This window comes from Dama dama, chromosome 5, assembly GCF_033118175.1.
Source record: "Dama dama isolate Ldn47 chromosome 5, ASM3311817v1, whole genome shotgun sequence".
NCBI lineage: Eukaryota > Metazoa > Chordata > Mammalia > Artiodactyla > Cervidae > Dama > Dama dama.
The window spans coordinates 83,296,946-83,320,047 of NC_083685.1; the positions used below are offsets into that span (position 1 = coordinate 83,296,946).

Consider the following 23,102-nt stretch of genomic DNA (forward strand, 5'->3'; position numbering starts at 1 on the left):
ATTGACGGTGAGGCTGAAAAGGTAGCTCCTGCCTGGATCCCGGGGGCGGGGGCGGGGTCTGATTCCTGAGCAAGGAGTCTGGCCCTTAACCTGTGGGGCCAAGGGCATCAGCTGGTTTGTCAGTAGGCCAGAGCTGTCACTCAGAGAATCAGGGCCATGGGATCGGAAGTCATCGGTGGGGTTTCTGCTGACCGGTGCTAAGGTTTGACAGGCAGTGGAGGTGTCGCGGAGAGGTTGGATGCAGAAGCAGCTCCGGAGGAATACTGCCAGCACGCGGTGGGGGAGGGCGTCACCGCCCCCAGCCAGGTTGGAGAGAAGACCCAACACATCGCCTTTAAGTGTCCTTTGCTGGCGCCGGGGTGAAAGGTCCTCCAGCCTCCCGGGGCCTTGGAGGGTGCACGACGCCGCCCGGCCCGCAGTCGGGTCAGTTCAGCGGCGAGCACCCCCGGCGCCTCGGCGGTGGATGGTGGTCGCTCCGCCTGCCCTGAAGGGGGCGCTGTAGAGACGGCCTGGCCGCCGCACATGCGCCTTGCGGCTCCCGGGCGGGGGCGGGGCGTCCGGACGCGGAAGCGGAGCGGCTCACGTGGGGGACGGCGCCGGCGGGAGTGAGTGCCCCTGGGGACGCAGCCCTGGCATCGACCATGGCGCAGCCTCCGGCCGCCGGGGCCGCGACCTGGCGCTGCTGCGGCCACCTCCTCACGCGTCCTTTCTCCCAAGCGACGCGGCGCGGGGCGCGGCCAGGCGGGGAGGAGCTCGGCCGCCTGCCCCTGGATGACCTGGGGTCGGTGCCGCGGCCGGCCGGGGGCCTGGAGCTCCTGTTTGGCCTGTCCCCGTGCCTCCTGGCGCTGCGGGCCGCCCGCCGCCGCGTCGCCCGGCTCCTAATCCAGGCCGGCAGGTCCGGGCTGGAGGGGCAGCGGGCTGAGCTGCTGCGCGCGGCCGAGGCGCGGACCATCCCGGTGTTGCGGCCCCGGCGGCGGGAGCTGGACGTCCTGTGCCGCCACCAGGTTCACCAGGGCGTCTGCATGGAAGTGAGCCCCCTGCGGCCCCGGCCCTGGGCCGAGACCGAGGCCGAGAAGGCCCGACCAGGAGACGACCCCCAGCAGCTGTGGCTAGTCCTCGAGGGGCTGCAGGATCCCCGGAATCTTGGGGCCGTGCTGCGCTCCGCTCACTTCCTCGGAGTGGATAAGGTCATCACCAGCCGGAGAAACAGGCACGGACGCCCCTTATTCCCCGTGCGTCCCCATCTGGAGGCACAGCCGAGTTCCTAAGCACCTTGACCCTTGGGTGGTCCCTCAACCAGGCCTCCCCGACGCCAGAATTCTTACCCCCTAACCCGTGGGGTATGGGGGAGGGCACAGCACCGGGCCTGAGGTTACCCGGCTTCATATGGTGGCATGGGGAAACCTTGCAGCTGCCCGCTCACTCCAGTAGTCAGCAAGGCCAGCGCCGGGGCTATGGAGGTGATGGACGTATTCTCCATTGATGACCTGGCCGGTTTTTTACAGGTAATGGCGAGGGGGAAGCGGGGGTGTGTCAGTAAAGGAGAAGAAATGAGCCAAGCTCAGTCTCTCCAAGGGCCTCCCGGCCACCAGCTGAGGGAGGGGGGGAGGGGGGGGCGTGTTGGTATCGCTTCCTTGTTTGTTTAGTCACTAAGTCGTGACCACTCTGCGACCTCACGGACTGCAGCACGCCAGGCTTCCCTGTCCAAAGTATTGTGGCCATTGGAGCTTCAGCATTAGTCCTTCCAGTGAATATTTAGGATTGATTTCCTTTGGGATGGACTGGTTTGATCTCCTTGCGGTCCAAGGGACTCTCAAGAGTCTTCTCCAGCCCCACAATTTGAAGGCATTAAGTTTTCGGAGCTCAGCCTTCTTTCTTTTTTTTTTTTTTTTTTTTTCCTTTTTAAAAATATGGAACACTTCACGAAATTGCGTGTCATCCTTGCGCAAGGGCCATGCTAATCTTCTCTGTATCGTTCCAATCCCAGTATATGTGCTGCCGAAGCGAGCACAGCCTTCTTTATGGTCCAACTCTCGCATCCATACACGACTACTGGAAAAACTGTAGCTTTGGCTATATGGACCTTTGTAGGCAAAGTGATGTCTCTGCTTTTTAATATGCTGTCTAGGTTGGTCATAGCTTTTCTTCCAAGGAGCAAGCATCTTTTAATTTCATAGTTAAAGTCAGCATTTGCAGTGATTTTGGAGCCTCCAAAATAAAACCTGTCATTGTTTCCACTTTTTCCCCTTTTGTCATGATGTAATGAGCCCAGATGCCATGATCTTCGTTTTTTGAATGTTGAGTTTAAGCCAGCCTTTTCACTCTTTCACCCTCCTCAAGAAGCTCTTTAGTTCCTCTTAGTTTCTGCCATTAGAGTGGTATCATCTGCATATCTGAGGTTGATGATATGGCATCAACCTGGCAATCTTGATTCCAGCCTGTGATTCATCCAGCCATGTAAATTGCTTTGAGAAGAGAAGGATCTGGAGTTTTAAAAAGCATACCTGGAGCAGAACCTGATGTTACGGACTTTCACTGCACTCCTTTCAGAGGCACACCTGTTGCTCCTGATGCAGGTTACTCAGTGCTTCACTGGCTAGGAACTTCCTGAGAGCTCAGTTGGTACAGAATCTGCCTGCAATGCAGGAGACCTTGATTCGATTCCTGGGTCGGGAAGATCCGCTGAAGAAGGGATAGGCTACCCATTCCAGTATTCTGGCCTGGAGAATTCCATGGAGTCGCAGAGTCGACATGACTGAGTGACTTTCAGTTCACTGCCTAGTAAGTAAAATGTTGGTTGCTCAGTATGTCCAATTCTTTGGGACCCCATGGACTGTAGCCCGCCAGGCTCCTCTGTCCATGGAATTCTTCAGGCAAGAATAATGGAGTGGGTAGCCATTTCCTTCTCCAGGGGATCTTCTCAACCCAGGGGATCAAACCCAGGTCTCCTGCATTGCAGGCAGGTTCTTTACCATATGAGCTGCCAGGGAAGCCCATCTAGTAAGTAGGTCTTCAGTAAATGTTCACTCTTGAGAAACCAGTGGTTCCTGCTTCATCCTGTAGGGAAGCAGTTTGAAAGGCTCTTTGGACAAGGGCTAGTCTATCCCTTTCCCCTGGTCCCTCCCACACACGAAGAAACAAAGAAACAAAAGAAACCCCCCAAACCACTACCACCAGCAACATCGTCACCACCACCAAAAAAACCCGCCTTGATGTTTATGAAGGAAGGGCCTGCTGCGGCTGGCTTCAGTCGTGTCGGCTCTGCGCGACCTTAGCAAAGCCCCTGGTCCATCAGCATTTGTCTTCAGCTGTGCTTCCCTTGCTGGACACAAGGGGGCAGTATTGCCCTGTGTTTAGCAGTTTCCCTGACCATCCCCCAGGGCCCCAGTCCTTGGGTCCCTTTTCGGTACATACTCATTTCTTGTTTGTCACATGCAATCTGATGGTTTTAAATTGCCGTTTAGATTCGAACGCCTCCCAGATATATATCCTTCTGGATTTTGCTCCTGAACCTCAGATTCACATATCTAGTTGCCTACTCAACAGCTCTTTTTTCTGTCAAATGGGCATTTCAAACAAGATTTCCAAATGTTCCTGTTCCTTTTGCAGATTTAGTCAGCTCACTTGATGGCAGCTCCCCCTGCCTTCAGTTGTTTAGGCCTTGGCATCCTCCTCGGTTCTTCCTGCTCTGTCTCCCCACATCCCACCTGTGTTACAAGGATGTGATTGTCCAGTCCTGCACATGCAGCTGACGACAAAGGTACAGGTAGTTCAGGTTTTCCCCAGAGAATAGAAAAGGATTTAAAATAAACGGATATTGTTAAGGCACCTCCTTTCATTTTTACTTTGACCTTATTTCCACATTCTGACCATTTCTGACCATCTCCACTGTTACCACTGTGGTCCAAGCCACCAGCATCTCTGCCTGTGTCACTGCAGAAACCTAACTGGTCTGCTTGTTTCTGCTCTCAACATAGACAGAGTGATTCTGTAGAGACGTAAGTTAGACCATGTCACAGCTTCTCCGCCCAAAACCCTTCAAAGGCTTTGTCTCTCTCAGAGTGAAAGCCAAAGGCCTTCCAGTTGCCTTTGAGGTCCTGCCTCCCGTGGCCTCTTTTTTCCTTTCCAGTCTCAGTGGTTCCCTTCCCACTGGCCACTTGGCTGTTCGCTGTTCCTCACACTTGCCTGGTAAGCACCCACCTCTTGGCCTTTGCCCTTACTGATCTCTGCCTAGAGTATCTCTTCCCTCAGGTGTCTATGTGGTGCTCCCTCCCCTCACCTTCTGCAGGTCTACACTTCAGTGAGGCTTCCCTGATCACCCTACTGTGAGGCTGGGGTTTGGGCCTGTTTGGTTCATCGCCTTATCCCCAGTGCCGAGCACAGAGCCTGTCCACTCTAGGTGCTTGATAACTACTGACTGAAACCAGCGGCTCAATGAGGGAATGACTAGATGGGCAAGGCCGGGCTCCTCCCGGCCAGTGCTCCACTGAAGGACTGATTTCTCCTCCCCACCTTTCAGGCCAGAGCCCGGCAGGGCTGGCTTGTGGCTGGCACGGTGGGCTGCCCGGGGCCTGAGATCGCCCCGTCCTCCAAGATCCCCATCACTCGCTGCTTGGAGTTCTTATGGGACCGGCCTACCCTCCTCGTGCTGGGTAGGTAGATGTCTTTGCTCTTTGCCGAGATGCAAGCTTCCTGAGTGCCTTCCTGCCCAGCTGGGGCCTCTGTAACCCTCCGGGCCCCCTCCTCTGCAGGGAACGAGGGCTCTGGTCTTTCCCGGGAAGTGCAGGCCTCCTGCCAGCTTCTCCTCACCATCCTGCCCGGCCGGCAGCTGCCTCCTGGACTCGAGTCCTTAAACGTCTCTGTGGCCGCAGGTGAGTTTCCTCTCCCCTTCCTTCTCTCCCTCTGATCACACGCATACAGCTGCTTCAATTCACCCTAGATACCTTTCTCAATTTTTCTGTGTCTGAATTGCTTATATGTGCCAAATGAGGAAAATGTCTACACCTTTTAAAAAATTAATTACTTTTAACTGCTCTGGGTCATCATTGCTGCCCAAGGGCTTTCTCTAGTTAAGGTGAGCAGGGGCCACTCTCTAGTTGCAGGCTTCTCATTGCAGTGACTTCTCGTTTGTGTGCGTGGTGCATGGGCCTTGTTGCCCTGCAGAGCATGTGGAATCTTCCTGAACCAGGAATGGAACCCCTGTCCCCTGCATTGGCAGGCAGGTTCTTAACCACTGGACCACCAGGGAAGTCCCCTACAGCCTCTTGAGGATGAAGTGAGGAAGTGCCTGGCCCATGATCCCTCCTCTTTTCCATCTGTCTGTCTGTGCAGGAATCCTTCTTCACTCCATTTGCAGCCAGAGGAAGGGGTTCCCAGTGGAAGGGCGGAGAGAGCAACTTCCCCAAGACCCCCAGGGCCCCTCGGCCGCATCTGAAGCAGCCAGCGTGGCTCAGCACACAGGACCGTCCTCAGGATCAGAAGAGAAGGGACAAGACGGGGGCTAACCGGGACCGTCGACGGTGTCTGCCGGGGAGCCTCCGCACCCACACCCTCGAATGTGCTGGAGTCTCTTGTCTTCTTATGAGTGAGCATCAGGCCTCTGTTTATAAACCGCTGTCCCGGGGAGCCCAAAGCTTTGTGGTAGAGACCACAGGAAGTTCAGTTTCCCATTTTTTTTTGGACTTGCGGTTGGAGAGGGCAGCCTGTTCATTTCTACGCTGCGCTGGGATGGAGGGTCTCTCTTCCCAGGTCCTGCCTGGAAGTGAGGGGGCGTTTTGGACGTCAGAAGGGAATCAGGCAGCCCCATCCAGGGTCCTCTTCCTCTTGGACGGGTGTGAGAAGGCAGAGGGAAGCCCGGGGCACTCCTGTGAGCCAGATAGGTGCAAATCCAGGCTGAAACCCTGTGAGCACACGGCTTCATCTTTCTGTGTCTCATGGCCCTCGTCTGTGCCTCTGCCCCAGGGCTGTTGTGAGGATCCAATAAAACATCACTTGATATCCGGCAGGCACCCCTTCTTTCTGGTTCCTCCACTAGGTGGCAGCCTTGCCCTTTGGTCCACAGTTTCTTTAGGAAGCTTTCGCAGCCACCCGGGGCGGTTCTTGGCTGTGACCCACCCCAGAGAGGCAAGGGAAAGATTAGCAAATACTTACCAACTCACTGGCCCTCCAGTACCCACCATGGGTGAGTCACCAGTTAGTCGGCCTCCATGGAAGGACCTGCCGAACCAGAGTTCTAGCCTTTGATTCTGGGAGGTGGTGAGGACCTTGCAGATCTGCCATTTATTGTACAACCCAGACAGATTCCGTCCTCCTCTCCCAGGCTCCCGTGAGTGGAGCAGAGGCCACTAGGATAAGTAGCTTAGAGCAGTCTTGGCTGCTAACTGGAACCACGTGGCAAGCTTTGAAAAACAGCTGACACCCCACTCAGCCTGATGGAATTGGTCAGGGTGCGACATGAACATCCGACTTTTTTTAAAGGACTTTATCTATTTTCTATTTTGGCCGTGCTGGATCTTTGCTGCTCGGGCTCTCTAGTTGCGGAGAGCAGGGGCGACTCTAGCTGCGCTGCACGGGCTTCAATAGTTGTACAAGGGCTCAGTGGCTGCAGCTGCCAGCTCTGAGCACAGGCTCAGTGGTTGCGATGAATGGACTTAGTTGCCCCATGGCATGTGGGATCTTCCCGGATCAGGGATCGAACCCTCGTCCCCTGCATTGGCAGGTGGATTCTCTACCGCTGAGGCACCAGGGAAATTTCGAACATTGAATTTTTAAAGCTCCCCCAGATGGGTCTCAGTTGCAGCCCAGGCCAGGAACCGTTAGGTTTCTACTGATGTTCTGGGCTGGGTAACTTGTGAAGGCCTGTCCTGTACACTGTAGGGTGTTGAGCAGCATCTCTGGCCTCTGCCCACAAGGTGACGGTAAGCACCCTCTCTCCCCTGAGTTGTGACAACTGAAAACGTCCCCAGGGGGATGGAGTCAGCCCTTGAGCTGCACTGCTTGGGAGCGCGGGCCTGGGGGATGGGCACCCGCGGCGCAGGTCCTGATGCTGTGACCTCAGCCAGTTCCTCAGCCTCATGCTCGTCAGTGGGCGGGGGTAATCCTGCCTCCCTGGGTGGCGGGGAGGGGAGATGGGGGAGAAGAACTCGGGGCCTTACAGGTTGTAGGTGCTTGGTAAGTAGTACTGCCCTGTTCTCTGTGGGACGGACTCATCTTGAATTCTAATGGTGATGCCAGTTTAGAAAAACACTGAACTTCAATTTTAAAAAGGCCAAAGATGGGACTTCCCTGGTGGTCCAGTACTTAAGACTCTGTGCTCCCAAGGCAGAGGGCCTGGGTTTGATCCCTAGTCACGGAACTAGATCCCACGCGCCACGCCTAAAGAGCCCATGTGCTGAAGCTAAGACCTGGTGCAGCCAAATATTTTTTTTTTTAAGTAGTATAATACCAGCTGATTTGGGTTGTTGTATGGCAGAAAACAACAGGACATTGTGAAGCAGTTTTCCTCCAGTTAAAAAGTGAAAGTGAAGTCGCTCAGTCGTGTCCAACTCTGTGACCCCACGGACTGCAGCCTGCCAGGCTCTTCCATCCATGGGGTTTTCCAGGCAAGGATACTGGACTGGGTTGCCATTTCCTGCTCCAGGGGATTTTCCCGACCCAGGGATTGAACCTGGGTCTCTGCATTGCAGGCAGACTGTCGTCTGAACTACCAGGGAATCCCTCCAATTAAAAAGTAAATTAGAAATAAAAGGGACAAAGATGGCTTTAAAGTCAGAGCTTTTCCTCTCAAAAAGGAGGAGGAACCCCTCCTTCATACACTCCATAGATCTCCACCACACGGGTTTCCCCCGAGCCCTGTCCCTGACTGCCACACAGATGTGACCTCCATCCTCTCAGGTGTATGACACCGCCTCCCGCATCACCTCTGCGCTCTCGGCGAAGAGGCCAGTGTGTTTGTTTTTCTTATTTCTTTCCAGCTGCACCACAAGGTAAGTGAGATCTTAGTTCCCCGACCAGGGATCAAGCCCATGCCCACTGTAGTGGAAGCACTGAGTCTTAACCTCTGCCCACCAGGGTGGTTCCCCTCGCGTGGTTTTTGACTGCGGCTATGCCTTAGCATCCTGGGGTCAGGGAATGGGAGGGTCACTTGAATAGTCCAGGTGTGCGGAGGTACCAGGCTCACTGAGTCAGCATCTCTTGGGAAGAAGCCAGACACCAGCATTTTTTTTAAGAACTATCCAGCTGATGGCCAGTATACTGCTAGTTGGAGAATCACTGGCTGTCAAACTACGGCATATGTCCAACTGCTTCCATACCGTTCACACCCGTGCTTTTGAGAGCATATCTGAAAGTTTGGGCCAAGCAAGCTTTTACCTGTCCCCAAGGTTCTTCAGAAGATGCTGGATCCAGCCCTGACTCTGGCTTCCTCCCTGGGCGGTGTCTCGGTTTCCTCATCTGTACAATGGGGATAATGCCATCTACACCTGCTCCAGCTACCCTCTCCCCAACAGGGAAGTTGTAAAGATTAAAAAGTGTTGTGTAAACTACAGGACTGTGTGCCCAGGACTGGTACATCATAATTCAAACCTGGATGTGAGGGTTCAGGTCAATGTGTCAACCCGAGTGGGCCACAGGGTGCCCAGATCCTTGGTCAAATATTATCCTGGGTGGTTCTCTGAGGGTATTTTTGGGTGAGATTAGCATTGCTGGGCTGAGTAAAGCAGATGGCACGCCCCTGTGTGGTGGGCCTTGTCCAGTCTGTTGAGGACCCCAGTAGAACAGAAAGGCTGACCCTTCCCCAAGTGAGAATATTCTGCCTGCCTTTTGGAAGTGAAACATGGCCTCTTCCTAGGTCTCAGGCCTGCTGGCCCTTAGTTGGTTACGACGTCATCAGCTCTCCTGGGGTTTCCAGCCCTACCCTGCAGAACTTGGGGCTTATCAGCCTCTAATCACATGACCCAACTCCTTATAACATATAGTGTGTGTGTGTAGGGTATGCATATATGTGTGTGTGTGCACGAACATGCATGCATGCTTGGTCATGTCTGACCCTTTGCAACCTCATGGACTAGCCCACCAGGCTCCTCTGTCCATGGGATTTTTCAGGCAAGGATACTGGAGTGAGTAGTCATTTCCTTCTCCAGGGATCTTCCTCACCCAGAGATCAAACCTGCATCTTGTATCTCCTGCATTGGCAGATTCTTTACCACTGTACTCCTGGGAAGTCAAATATATATATATATATAGAGAGAGAGAGAGAGAGGTTCTGTTTCTCTGGAGATCCCAGACTAATTGGTCTGGTGGAAACAGGCTGAGGTGTCCTCGTGTTCCCCCCCATACTGGGGTACAGAATTGAGCTGTGCTCTCCAGAACTAAAGCTAGCATGGAGCCTAGAAGTAGGGGTGGGTGTTCTTGGGGTCCAGACCCCTCTTCTGCCCACTGACCCCTCTGTGGTGTCCGGACCCCTCTCTAACCTTGGGCCTGCTGTCCGTCAGCTTTCTGAATCCCAGGGGCCTGGGTCACCTCCAGGGCCACTCCCCTGGGGAAACAGCCAGGCCCAGGTGGCTCCTTCCTGCTTCTTCCCCCCAGGCAGCAGGCTGGCTGTCCTTGGGAAGACAGGTTCACTTGAACCAGAGGGAATTGCGGCTGTAATTACCTGCCCAGGACATGCAGATACGTGGCAGTGTCTTGCAACCCAGACACTCCAAATGAAGAAAACACACCCGAGGCCAAGGATGAGGCCTGCTTCTCTGTGCATGACCTCAGGTGCCAGGTACATGGAGGCCGCTCAGCTCAGCTGGTGTGGTTAAACACCGGGAGCTGGGGCGGCTGTGGCCGTGGGTAGGAAGGGCAGCAGGGTCAGGGGGCGGCCAGAGGAGAGCGCGGCTGTGGCTGAGGCCAGACCTTGGCTGGCAAGCGGTGTGCGCTGTGAGTTCCAGCTCTGACACTTGGTGCTCGTGTCCTCAAGTGTCCTCTGACACTTGGTGGTCGTGCCAAGCCTTGGCTTTCCTCGTCTGTGAGTAGGCACAGCAACAGTGTCCACGTGGGGGGGTCGTGCCCGTAAAGCCCCCGGCCCTGTGTCCTCAGACTCTGAGATGCTCTCTCAGCCGACATGGGGGGCCAGCCTAGAGGTCAGGACATGGCCCTGCCCTCCCACCACCCTGGCCTCAATTTCCCCAGAGGCTCTAGGACCCCTTTTAGCCACAACACACAATGGTTTACTGGGGAGAACAGAGGGAGCTGGGAGAGGCAGGGCTGAAATGACATTCCTAGGAGGTTGGGGTTCCCAGAGCACCCTGCCCCCTCCAGGGCTGGCATCTTTTTTTTTTTTTCTTTTTCCTGCAGAAGGCTAAATTGCCAGTTCCCTCCCCCAGGCTGGGATCCTCAACTAGAGCCCCCCTACTACAGGGAGGGTGGGCGCCAGGGAGCCCCACAGTTTGTAAATGTAATCAACCTTGAGGTCTCTGACTTCCACAGGTGCAATTAGCATGCCCATCTGCTAATCCCTGATTAATGATGTTTACAAACACAGGACCCTGCTCTCAGAGCCGCTCAGCAACCCCCTCCGGGGCCAGGAGGCAGGGGTCTTCCGAGCACCGCCCCCCACCCTCCCCATGTAGCCCACCTCTTCAGGCCTACCCACCCAACCCCTCTTCCATCCCCTGCCCCAGGCAGCGAGCAGAGCTGGAGATCCTTCCAGAGCCCTGGGCCCAGTCCTCACTGCACTCGGGTAGAGCAGAGGCCCCGTGAGATCGCAGGGAGCCCAGAGGCTGTGAGGCTGAGGCCTTGCTCTCCTTTCCCCCCAGTTCTGGAACTCCCGGGACACGCGGTGTTGCTTTCACTCACCAGCCCAGCACTGGCCCAGGGGCACACACGCCTCCCTTCCTGGAGGAGTCAGCCCGTCCCCGGCGCCCTGAGGCCTCTCCCCAGACGGGGCATTTCCAACCCTGCTGAGGACTGCCTGGGTCCTCTCACAGGCAAAGTTGCTAAAGCATCAGAAACACACTTCTAGGGGGCTTGCCTGGTGGTCCAGTGGTAAGGACCTGCTTTCTAATGCAGGGGACGTGGGTTCCATCCCTGGTCGGGGAACTAATATCCCACTTTGGTTGGTTTTTGTTGTTAAGTCGCTCAGTCATGTCTGACTCTGTGCAAGCACATGGACTGTAGCCCGCTAGGCTCCTCTGTCCATGGGATTTCCCAGGGAAGAATACTGGAGTGGGTTGCCATTTCCCTCTCCAGGGGATCTTTCCAACCCAAGGGTCGAACCAAGTCTCCTGCATTGGCAGGCAGGTTCTTTTATCACTGAGCCACCACATGCCGCTGGGCAGCTAAGGCATTGCCCGCGACTGCTGAGCCTGTGTGCTCTGGAGCCCACGTGCCACAACTAGAGAACTTGTCCGCTGCCCGCAGACCTGCAGAGATCCCATGGGCAGCAACTAAGACCCCACTCAGCCAAATAAATGATTATTAACACACACACACACACTTCTGAGTCAGACAGTCCTGGGTCCAAATACTGGGTCAGCCTCAGGCCCATCCCTTAACCTGATTTAATCTCAGTTTCTTCATCTGTGAAGTGGAGATAGGAACAGTACCTATCATAGGGGTCATTGTGGGCATTAATGATGGGATGTATAAAAAGGACTCAGTATGGTTCCGGGGACACAGTAGGTGCTCAATAAATGTAAACACTTTCAGGGCAGCAGAAGTAACGATAATGGTGATGACGATGATAGGAAAGGAGGTCTTGAGCTCCAGGGTGTTTGGGGAGTCTCCTCCTGCCCCACCCCCCGCGCCCCTCTGGGGAGAAGGGCAGGTCCCGGCTCATTACTGGCGGGGGCTGTGGTGGAGGTGTCAGATTGGAATCCCTCCTCGGTCTGTTCACAGCTTCTCTGTTTCATTAACACTTCCCTGGTGGTCTTCAGCTCATCCTGCTGGGGGAGGTGCTCCAGAAAGTTCCAAGGGCCTCCTCCCCAGCCCAGAGCTCGCTGCTCCACACTGGTAGGTCTGTGCTCAGACCCGCATGGACAGGGTTTTATGTGGGAGAGTGGTGGCTGCTGGCCCAGAGGCTGTCTCTGTCCCCCCCCCGCCAGGGTCCTGGGGGCCTGGTCAGGGGGTCTAGCGCCTGAAGCTGCCCCTTGCTCCCCAGCCAGCCTCTCCTCCCCAGAGCGTCCCACCCAGCCCAGCCACTTTTCCTTCCTTTTGGATCTCCGTGACTGTGTGAACATGGCATGGTCCTGCGTTCTCATCCTGACCCACCACTTCCAAGCTCGATGACCAAAGGCAAATCGCTGTCCTCCAGGACATCTATCCAGTTCTGTAAAATGGGGACATGATGCCCACAGCCTGGAAGGCCACCGCCCGCTGAATCGGTCAGCTCTCCACAACGGGCGGCTATTGTGATTTTACAGGGAGTGACAACTGCTTTCAGAACAATCATTCTACACCCCAGGACTTGGTTTAGCCAGCTGGGGGGTTGGGGAGCGGAGGCCAGAGTCCCAAGGATCTGTCAGTTTCAAGGAAGCAGGAGAGGGCATGAGCTTTGCCCCGATGAATTGTTCCAGCTCCGTCCGCAGACTGGGAGAGGGAGTGGGGCTGGTCACTGAACTGGGACCAGGAGATTTATTCCTCGGGCTCTGGGAAGGCTGCTTCTAAACAAGGTTCCTCTCCACTACACTCCAAGAAGGCTTCTTATGGAAATGCCTGTCCTTCGCCCCCCCACTGCCCTCTCAGTCACAATGGTCCATTTCTGAGGACGCTCTTCACCAGCTGCGGTGGCCCCGGGGGAGGAGGGGCTCGGTTGGAGTAGGGGATGGGCCCGAGCCCCTCTCCGCTTCCCCCGCCTCCCCAATCAGGCAGTCTAGTTGAACTTGACCCCTTCTGCTTTCTCCTGCCACCTCTCAGCCTCCTGGCCCCACTCTGATGCCCTGCTTTTTGCTGAGGTTTGTGGATGTCAGAAGGGAGAGACTATGGAAACTGGTAACTTTTATGGTTTGTCTGTCAACTCAAAAACATGTCAGTGGGCTCAACAGTTTGCTTCAGAAAGAAGAAAATGAGAAGTCAGCAAACAAGGGAGGCAGTAACGGGGTCGGGGGGGGGGGGGGGGACTTGCCTCCTTCTTGCTAGCAGCCTTAAGGCCCTTCCCCAGTCTCTCGGCCCCCAGAGTCCTCTGAAGACCCTAAGCACCCCCCACCCCCTAGGAAGGTCCACCCCGTCCTTGAGTCTTTGGGGCAGGAATTATTAATAACTTCCTAGGCCCCCCACATAGGGCCAGGCACTTACAGGGAGACGGGGCTAGTTTATAACCCATGAATGAACAAACAAATAGGTCCTGAGGTCGGAGACTAATTGCCTCCTGCTTTTTGGTGGGGTGGGTTGTGGGGAGCAAATCTCTCAGCATGTTTCCAGCTGGCCCTGACCCTCCACTTTTCAGAGGCAAGATGCAAATAACCCTCCAGCCACAGCTGCTCTCGATTCTCTGAAACAAAGGAGCTCATGGAAGGCTGAGGGGATGCTCTGCAGAAGCCCTCAGCCCTTCGCCTCCCTGAGATCCATCAGCACCCAGTCCTGGCGTGGAAGCCTCTCCCCTTGATGGGGGTACTAGCCATGGGGCCCGCACTGCCAGGGGCTGGATCTTGCTTAAATCGGAGCCCTGAGACCAACACACACACCCCCCACTCTCACCATGGTGGGTGTGGGGCCCGGAAGCTGGCAGCAGGGCGATGATGTTGATGATGGGAATGATAATGATGATGACGGTGGTGATAGTACTAATGTTTATTATGTACGTGCCGTGTGCTAGCAGTTTTATGTGCCTCGTCTCCTTGGATCCTTTCAATGCTTTTGGGGCGGCCACTGTTACTACATTTGTTTTATAGATAGCAAACGGGCACGGAGGGGTTGAAGAACTTGCCCAAGGTCATGGTGGGGCAGTCAGAAGGATGTAGGAAGGAAGGAGGAGGAGAGGGCGGGGAGCCAGGGTGGGCAGGAGAGGACCTGCAGCCCAAGCATCCCCTCGGAGGCTGCCGCCGGGGAGGCCAAGCTTCAGGGTCATGCGGCCACCCTCCCCACCCTCAACACCAAGCCCCTCCGCCCATGCAGCGCCCCACCCTGTCTCCCCACTCCGCTTCTCCCCGACTATCCCGACAAGCTCACAGAGGGGCACCCCTGTGCAGGGGCACCTCCACCCGCTCCCCACTCAGCTGTGGATGTTAGGCTGGGGGTGGGCTGCAGTGGGTGGCTTGTCTCCTAGAGACGCCCAGACTTGGGTTTAAATCCTTCCCCTGCTCCGGCATCCAAAGCCTCGGACCTGGGCTGAGTTTCTGAGCCTCTCCGCTTAGTTTTCTCCCTGTGAAATGGTGCCCACGGGACTTCCCTGGTGGTCCAGTGGCTAGGGCCTTGCCGTCCACGGCAGGGGGCGCGGGTTCGATTCCTGACAGGGGGGCTAAGATCCACATGACTGGTGGCCACAAAAACCAACACAGAACAGAAGCAATATTGTAACAAATTCAATAATGGTTTTAAAAACGGTCCACATCAGAAAAGTGAAATGGTGCCCAAACTGGCTTTGAATATTCATTGGAAGGGCTGATGTTGAAGCTGAAACTCCAATACTTTGGCCACCTGATGCAAAGAGCTGACTCATTGGAAAAGACCCTGATGCTGGGAAAGGTTGAAGGCGGGAGGAGAAGGGGACGACAGAGGATGAGATGGTTGGATGGCATCACCGACTCAATGGACATGAGGTTGAACAAACTCCAGGAGTTGGTGATGGACAGGGAGGCCTGGTGTGCTGCAGTCCATGGGGTCACAAAGAGCTGGACACGACTGAGCGACTGACCTGAACTGAGACTGGCTTTCTCCTGGGGGTGTGCTGGGGCTTGGAAGCAGATGCCCGTGGCATGAGCTAGGTCTTCAAGGGGGGGTCTCCTGCCTCCTCTCCTCCTCCGCTCTGCCTCTGTGTCCCCATGTTCTCCATCCTGTCTGCTGTCACCGGGGGTCCCTGCCGCTGTTCCCTCTCCAGGGCTGCGTCTCCACACACGGGATGTCCCTCTCTTTGCATCTCCTCTGGCTCCACCCGGTGGGGCTGATCGATGGCAGCCGCCGGTTATCGATTGGGGTGGGCATTCAAGTGTGGCTGCCGGAGGCCAGTATTGATGGACAGGATCAGTGCCCAGGCTGATGGGGAGGTAGTTGGGGAGCTCTGGGCTCTGCAAGGCCCGGGGCTCTGGCCTCTCCTGCCGCGACCTGGGAGTGGGAGTCTGTCCAGCTGCATGGCCCTGCCGCTCGGATGGGAGTAGAGGGCGCGGCAGAGGTCCTCTGGGGACAGACTGCCGAGGCTTAGCTTGTGCTGTCATTGGACAAGTATTTATTGAGCATCTAGTATGGGTCAGCCGGGGATACAGCAGTGTGGGAGTCAGCAAAAATCAGTAAGTAAAATTATATAGTGTGTTATGCAAGAAGTGGAGCAGGAAGAGAGGGGTGAGCGTGCAGTCTGGAAGAGGCGCCACTTTGAATAGTGTGGTCAGAGACTGGCCCCCTTGAAAAGATGACCTGAAAAAAAAAAAAAGAAAAGATTACCTGTACGCAAAGAGCCAGAGAAAGGGAAGGAGTGAGCCCTCTGAGCGTTCTGTGCTGTGGAAACAATGAGAAAGGCCAGATGCCTTCTGGCAGGGGCAGAGCGTGGTATTCCAATTACAGAAGAGCTTTTCATGGGCTGACTGATAACCCAGAGGGCAGGATAGGCCCAGTGGAAGGCCCAGGGAGTCAGATAGCAGCTCAGTCTTAACAGGATTCCAAAGAGTGAATGGGGGGTGGGGGTGGGGGGTACTTTGTAGGTAGTGAGCTCCCTGTCACTGGAGGAATACAAGCACTCAGATGACCACTCAGGCAGGATATTGCCAGGGGCTTCAGGCACATGCTATTAAGATTGGGTTGATGGCTTCTGATCCCTTTTGTTATTCAGTAGGGAAGGAGGGAACTCAAACTTTAGCCAGTGGGGTACGGTAGACAGGATTTCAGCTGACAAATGTCCTCTCTTTTGTGCCTGGGGATGTCTTGTAATTTGGGGTTGAGTTGTGGAGAAGATTCCCTGAGCTCCTGTCACCCTGGAGGCTGAACCCAAGCTCTGACCCAGATGGCCCAAGTATCTGGAAGAGAAGACAGGTGAAGATGTGGCACCTTCATGGCCTGCGAGGTGCTGCTTGCCAGCAGAACAGGGGAAAGAAACACAGACTTCAGGGCCTGGCAGACCTCGGTTCAGGTGCTGCCTCGGGCACTTGCCACCTGGGTGGCTGTGAGCAATTTCTTCAACTTCTCTGATCCTCACTCTCCTCATCTGAGCAAGGGGGCCATTGTGTCTCTTGCAGGGTTTTCTGCAGAATGATGAGAACAGGTGCTTGGAGCCAGGCTCAATAACCGCCCCTCATCACCCTCCAAAGCCAATGACTTTGAGTGGGCTGTACAACCCCCACCCTCTGTTGTCACTTCCTGCTCTTCTTGGCCATGAGCAGCCCCTCTGATCTGGGTGGACCTCAGCACCCCCCCGCCCTTCCTTCTGAGGTTGAGAGTCCAGAGTCCTGGATCCAGAATGCAGCCTGACCCCAGCAGACACCTGAGTTGGCTCAGGGGCCCTCTCAGCCCAGCAGGGTGGGGTTGGGTGGCAACCTGATCTCCTATCTGTTGGTCCTCTGTCTTGGCCTGTCCCGGAGGCTGCTGGCCCTGAAGCCTCCCTGCCACTGGTTGCCCAGTCCCTCTCTTCCCTGTAAGCTGTGTCTGTCCCCACCTCCTAGCGCGCTGCACCCAGAGAGCTCCTACATCACCCCCAGCTCAGCACCCCTTATTGGGGCAAAAACTCAAATCTCATTAAAGGTCATGGATTTTCCTCCAAATTTGCAGCGAGTATACTCTGAGGCTTCTTAAGAGAATGAGGGCTGGGGAGCTGTCTTCTGGAGCCCCTAGCCCAGTGGCCCTTGAGTGCAGCAAGATTCTAGATACGCCCCTGGTTTCTGGGGAGTCAGTATTCTCCTATCTGGCTGACCCCACCTTCTGGGTTTGGGCAGAGGAGTGGGTGTGTTTCTGTTTGTGTATGTCTGTCTTTACATGTCAGTGTGTGATATGTGTCTATGTGTGTGTCCCTGGGTGTTAATGGCGTGTCTCTGTGTATCTGAGTCCATTTGTCACTGTATCTGTGTGCACATCTGTGTGTGTGTGTGTGTGTGTGTGTGTGTGTGTGTGCGCGCACGCACACTTGCATGACTGCAGTATGGGGGATGGGGCTTGGCAGGAAGTTGAACTCTGGATGTTCTGCTGCCCATGGACCAGCCAGACTTGACTTGGGGTGTGTGCATGTGCGTGCTAAGTCACTTCAGTCGTGTCTGACTCTGTGTGACCCCATGGACTGTAGCCCGCCAGGCTCCTCTGTCCATGGGATTCTCCCGGCAAGAATACTGAAGTGGGTTGCCATGTCCTCCTCCAGGGGATCTTCCTGACCCAGGGATTGAACCCACATCTCCTACATCTCCTGCATTGGTAGGCAGGTTCTTTACCACTAGTGCCACCTGGGAAGCCCTACTTGGGATAAACCAATGGGATCCGTTCCCAGGGGCCATGGACTGGGAGGGCTCTGGAGGGGGCATAGATATCCGTGTCCTCTCCCGTCTATCCCTGTTGTCCCATTGTCATCTTGGAAATGGGACACCTTGCTGGTTTTGTTGTTCCCCAACAAAAAATTGGGTTTTGGGGGAACTGGTGGAAAAGATTTGCAGCCTGATGTAGAGAGTGTGGGTGTGAATTCCTCCCTCCCCTCCGGTCTGAACTAAGAGCCCCAGGTGAGTATGTTAGAGTGGAATGGACATGCATTCCCCTGAGCAAACTCTGGGGGACAGTGAAGGACAGAGGGGCCTGGTGAGCTGCAGTCCACGGGGCTGTAAAGGGCCGGACACGACTTAGCAGCTGAACAACGACCGCATGTGCACCTGGTGAGTCTGGAGAGAAGGTTGGTCAGTGAGGACGCCAGAGAGAGGGTGGGCACAGAGAGCGTTCCTGTCCAGCAGAGCCACCTTCCTAGCAGAATCAATGCCTGCCATAATGTGGATAAAGGTCACATGGGCCCTTTGGCTTTCATGGTGTGGAGTGGGCTGCAGGGGGCTTCTCTGGTGGTTCAGACATTAAAGAATCTGCCCACAATGTGGGAGACCTGGGTTCGATCCCTGGGTTGGGAAGATCCCCTAGAGGAGGAAACGGCAACACACTCTAGTATTCTTGCCTAGAGAATCCCATGGACAGAGAAGCCTGGTGGGCTACAGTCCATGGGGTCGAAACAAGTAGGACACGACCGAGCGACTAACACACAAAATCACCACCTGCCAGGGACAGAGGTCAGCCAGGATGCTGGACTGGCCTTCTAAGCCCTGGGACACGGCTGAGACGCCCCAGCAAGCAGCCCCAGTGGGGTCTCCCACACGTTCGGGGGAGGGACGGTCCCTGGATGCGTGCCCTCCATGAAGCACAAGGATGTGCAAGCGTGTTCTCACTGCGGCCTCTGCCGGGGGAGCTGGGAGCAGCTCTCTGGGTCCCGGGGACAGGCCAGATTTATGGTGCTGGGAGAAATATTTAGGCCTGAGACAGTTTGGTTGTGTTAATTATGGAAATCTAAAGATAATCTATATTTAATGCTGAATTTTGTCAAATTTGCTAAAGAATTAGGGGAGCATGTGCAAACAGTGACACTTCAATGAAGAACAAGGTGCAATTAAACTCTGAAATTTACAGTGGAATAATTGGAGAGCATGACAAATATAGTTATCAGCAGCAACTAATTAGGGGTCTGCTCGAGGTTTCTGGGCTTGATTAATCTCGCCTAGATGCTAATACGTTATGCTGGGCAGCTGATTCCATTTGTAGCCTCCTACTTTCCACTCTGTCTCCAGGGCATTTGTGGGGCGGGAATGTAGCCCATTCGGTCATCCCGGGTAAAACCTGGCCTGAAGGGGACCATGGGGGCACCAGAGATGCCCTGCTGAGACTGCCCTCCCCTGCCAAGGATGGCGTGAACAGTTTGAGCTGCTCAGGCATTCTGGGGTCTCACTGGGGTTGGTAAGTTCTTCTCGGTGTCTCACTTGAGCTTGTTGAGGTTGAGGGAGAGACGTATTGGAGGCAGAGTTTTAGGGTCTGACTCAGCCTCAGTGGGTCAGATCTGTGCCCTCCAAGCTGACATAACTCAGTCTGCCTCCTACCTCCACTTCCCGCTCTATATCTTGTGGGAAGGGGTGCTGAACCCCCTTTCCCCCCCAAGATAGATTCCACGCACATCATTCCTTGGCCAGGCACCCCCCTCTTCTTTCCCTCCCTGGTCTTTGCTAATCTTCCTTGTGGCTGATTGCGGCCAAGCCTTAGATGCATTGATTCAAGTTCAGGCCTGAACTGGCGCTATTACTGGGCTGGTGTGTGGCCAGCACCCTGGGCCTCACTGCAGGTTCAGCTGTGAACCAGAACCGTCTGATTCCTCTCCGCCTCTCGCCCTGCCTCTGTCTCTGGCCCAGATAGCCCCCTCTAACCTGCTGTCTTTGTCCCCGTCCAGGGGCCCACCCCTCCCTCAGAACTTCTGTCTGCCATGTCCCCCCGACCCCGGGGTGGTCCCTCAGGGCTGGTGGGGCGTGGACCCCATCCTGGGTACCCCCTCTGCTTCTCCTGCCTTTACTTCACGTCACCTGGCACAGGCCGGGGACTCTGGTTGGCATCCTCAGATGAGGTTGGTGAATCTAAACTGGGAAGTTGGGTGAACTGTGATCTCTGTGAACGTCTTTGATGCATTAAGAACTCGAAGCATGAGTGTGTGTGTGCATGTGTCCTGCGAGGCTGGGACCCTGATGGGGCTGGTGGAGAGACGGCAGGGGCGGGGGGACGGGGCCTCCAGGACGCCGCCCCTTGGTGTCTGGGCCAGAGTGGTCCTCCTCCCCGGGGGGAGAGAGGTTTGCTTCCTTGACGTCTCAGTTTCTCTTCCTGCTTGTGGTCTGAGGAGCTTTGAGGTCAGACCCACCTGGGCTTGTATCCTGGCCCTGGGGTTCCTGGGCTGTTCCTAACCACCTCAGGCCTTGGTGTCCTGCTTTGGAACAGAGATAATTGTTTCAGGGCACTTACCCCCATGGTCACCAGGACCTGGTGTGAAGGGCGAGGGCTGAGCAGACCCTCAGGAAAGGGGCTCCCTCCCGGCCCCCTTCTGATCCCCTGCCCCTTCACCTTTCGGAGGTCTTACACACCTCCCCAGGCAATGTTGGGGCCTGTTGAGGAGGCCTGTGTGGGAACCCCAGCGCCTGGAGTTTCACTGTCCCCAGCGCCTGTCTTCGGGCTGGGAACCCACACAGCTTGAGGCCTGTGTGCAGTGGTTAAAAAAGGGCTTGTAAGGTCTCCTTACAAGAATTGATCTCTTCGAGTTGTGGTGCTGGAGAAGACTTTTGAGAGTCCTTTGGATTGCAAAGAGATCAAACCAGTCAATCCTAAAGGAAATCAACCCTGAATAGTCATTGGAAGGACTGAGGCTGAAGCTCCAATACTTTGGCCACCTGATGCAAAGAGCTAACTCATTGGAAAAGACCTTGATGCTGGGGAAGACTGAAGGCAAAAGGAGAAGAATGCAGCCGAGGATGAGATGGTCAGATAGCACCACTGACTCAATGGGCATGAATCTGAGCAAACTCCAGGAGATGGTAAAGGACAGGGGAGCCTGGGGTGCCGCAGTTCATGAGGTTGCAAAGAATTGGATCCAACTTAGCGACTGAACAACAACAACAAAAGGTCTCCAGTCAGGCCATGAGCTGTTGCTTTTGTTGATGAAGGGAGGTGGCTCCCATAAAAATTGTTTGTTTATGGCTGCACTGGGCTTTCTCTAGTTGGACAAGCAGCAGCTCATTCGGGTGGCTTCTTTTGTTGTGGAGCACTGGCTTAGCTGCTCCACGGCATGTGGAATCTTCCTGGACCAGGATCAAGCCCATGTCCCCTGCACTGGCAGGTGGATTCTTAATCACGGGATCCCCAGGGAAGTCCTCCGATAGCCTTTTTGCCTCCACTCCCTCTCCAAAGGGTAATCCTAAAGTGCAAATCAGATCTTTCCCGTCCCAGCTCAGAAAACTTTAATGGCTCTTGTTGCCTCCAAGATAAAGTGCAGACTTCTTAGCCTCAAGGTCAAAGCTATCCACAATCTGCCCCAATCTGGCTCCTACATCCTCCTGGGTCCCTTGAAGTTCCTTCACCCTGCCCTCAATCCCTACTCAAACCCTCTTCCCCCCAAATCCCTGCTGCACCTGACACTTTGAAGGCTTTTATTGGGGGTAGTTTCCACTGCCAGAAATGTCTTCCCTCCTGCTCTCATCCCCACATCCACCTTCTAGGAGAGCGGCTCAAGTCTCACTGCCCCTCTCCCCACAAAGCCTGCCCAGATGCTCCCTGAGAACCTGTCAGCCCCTCTGCCACCCCATCTGAATTCCTCCTGGTTGCAGTTGTCCCTTGGTGGTTCAGACAGTAGAGAATCTGTCTGTAATGCAGGAGACCTGGATGTGATCCCTAGGTCGGGAAGATCCCCTGGAGAAGGGAATGGCTACCCCCTCCAGTATTCTTGCCTTTAAAATTCCACGGTCGGAGGAGCCTGGCAGCCTGTAGTCCATGGGGTGTCAGAGAGTCTGGACACGACGAGTGTCTGACACTTTCACTTTCTTGTGCCGTGTCACTCTTCTCTACCAGGGCACAGGAGATGCCATGTGGTTGTTGTTCAGTTGCTCAGTTGCGTCCGACTCTTTGCGACCCCATGGACTGCAGCACGCCAGGCTTCCCTGTCCTTCAGCATCTCCCAGAGCTCGCTCAAACTCATGTCATTGAGTTGGTGATGCCATCCAACCATCTCGTCCCCTTCTCTTTCTGCCCTCAATCTTTCCCAGCAGCAGAATCTTTTCCGATGAGTTGGCTGTTTGCGTCAGGTGGCCAAAGTATTGGAGCTTCAGCTTCAGCATCAGTCCTTCCAATGAATATTCAGACTGATTTCCTTTAGGATTGACTGGTTTGATCTCCTTGTAGTTCAAGGGACTCTCAAGAGTCTTCTCTAACACCACAGTTCAAAAGCATCAGTTCTTCAGTGCTCAGCCTTCTTTATGGTCCAACTCTCACATCTGTACGTAACTACTGGAAAAAACATGGCTTTGACTACACAGGCCTTTGTTGGCAAAGTGATGTCTCTGCTTTTTAATACACTGTCTAGGTTTGTTATAGCTTTTCTTCCAAGGACTGAGCGTCTTTTAATTTCATGGCTGCACTCAGCAGCTGCAGTGATCTTGGAGACCGAGAAAATAAAATCTGTCACTGTTTCCATTGTTTCCCCATCTATTTGCCATGAACTGATGGGACCAGATGCCATGATCTTCGTTTTTTGAATGTTGAGTTTTAAGCCAGCTTTTTCACCCTCTCCTTTTACCTTCATCAAGAGGCTGTTTATGGGCACAAGCCAAGGGGACCCCCAACAGCTTGGCCGAACCTGGCCTTGGCCCTGCCTCTGCTGTGTGTCTCCTGGACTTCAGGGCCGGAGGATTTGGGGTCAGGGTGCATCGCCTGACCATTTCACAGGCCACTGGGGCTCAGGGGGGTTAGTGATCCGTCCACAGACACACACAACTTGGAGGTTTCGGGCCGGAGCCTGAAGCACCGCTCGCAGTTGGTGTTAACTCTTGTCTGCAGAGTTAACACTCTTTGAGATTTGGATGAAAATAGGGTGTCAATTGGCAGCTCAGTGGTAAAGAATCTGCCTGCTAAGCAGGAGACTCGGATTTGATCCCTGGGTTGGGAGGATCCCCTGGAGAAGGAAATGGCAACTCGTGTATTCTTGCCTGGAGAACCTCATGGACAGGAGCCTGGTGGGCCACCATCCATCCACGGGGTTGCAGAGTCGCTAACCTGACTTAATGACTAAACAACGAGAACAACAGAACTAGGCTTACATTTGTGTCCACTGGGGCAAGTTTGCCTGGGTCCCCAGGACAGGCCTTTATTGGCCCATTTTACAGATGGAGAAACATGTCTTGGTCATTGCTTGAATTTGCAGAGTCTGACAAGTCACAGATGCA

The 23,102-nt window shown here is 54.9% G+C and overlaps 1 protein-coding gene and 1 non-coding gene across 2 annotated transcripts; one reads left to right on the top strand and one right to left on the bottom strand.

Annotated features, from left to right (window-relative positions):
* The first annotated feature begins 584 nt into the window (after positions 1-584).
* Positions 585-5,997, top strand: MRM1 (mitochondrial rRNA methyltransferase 1). The gene is made up of 5 exons (XM_061142717.1): positions 585-1,210; positions 1,412-1,505; positions 4,520-4,652; positions 4,752-4,871; positions 5,332-5,997. Exons 1-5 carry the CDS (start codon positions 642-644, stop codon positions 5,502-5,504), a joined length of 1,089 nt encoding a protein of 362 aa, XP_060998700.1. The 5' UTR covers positions 585-641; the 3' UTR covers positions 5,505-5,997.
* Positions 1,905-2,011, bottom strand: LOC133058058 (U6 spliceosomal RNA). Its single transcript, XR_009693183.1, has one exon. It is a non-coding gene; the product is annotated as a U6 spliceosomal RNA (small nuclear RNA).
* Positions 5,998-23,102: the final 17,105 nt, after the last annotated feature.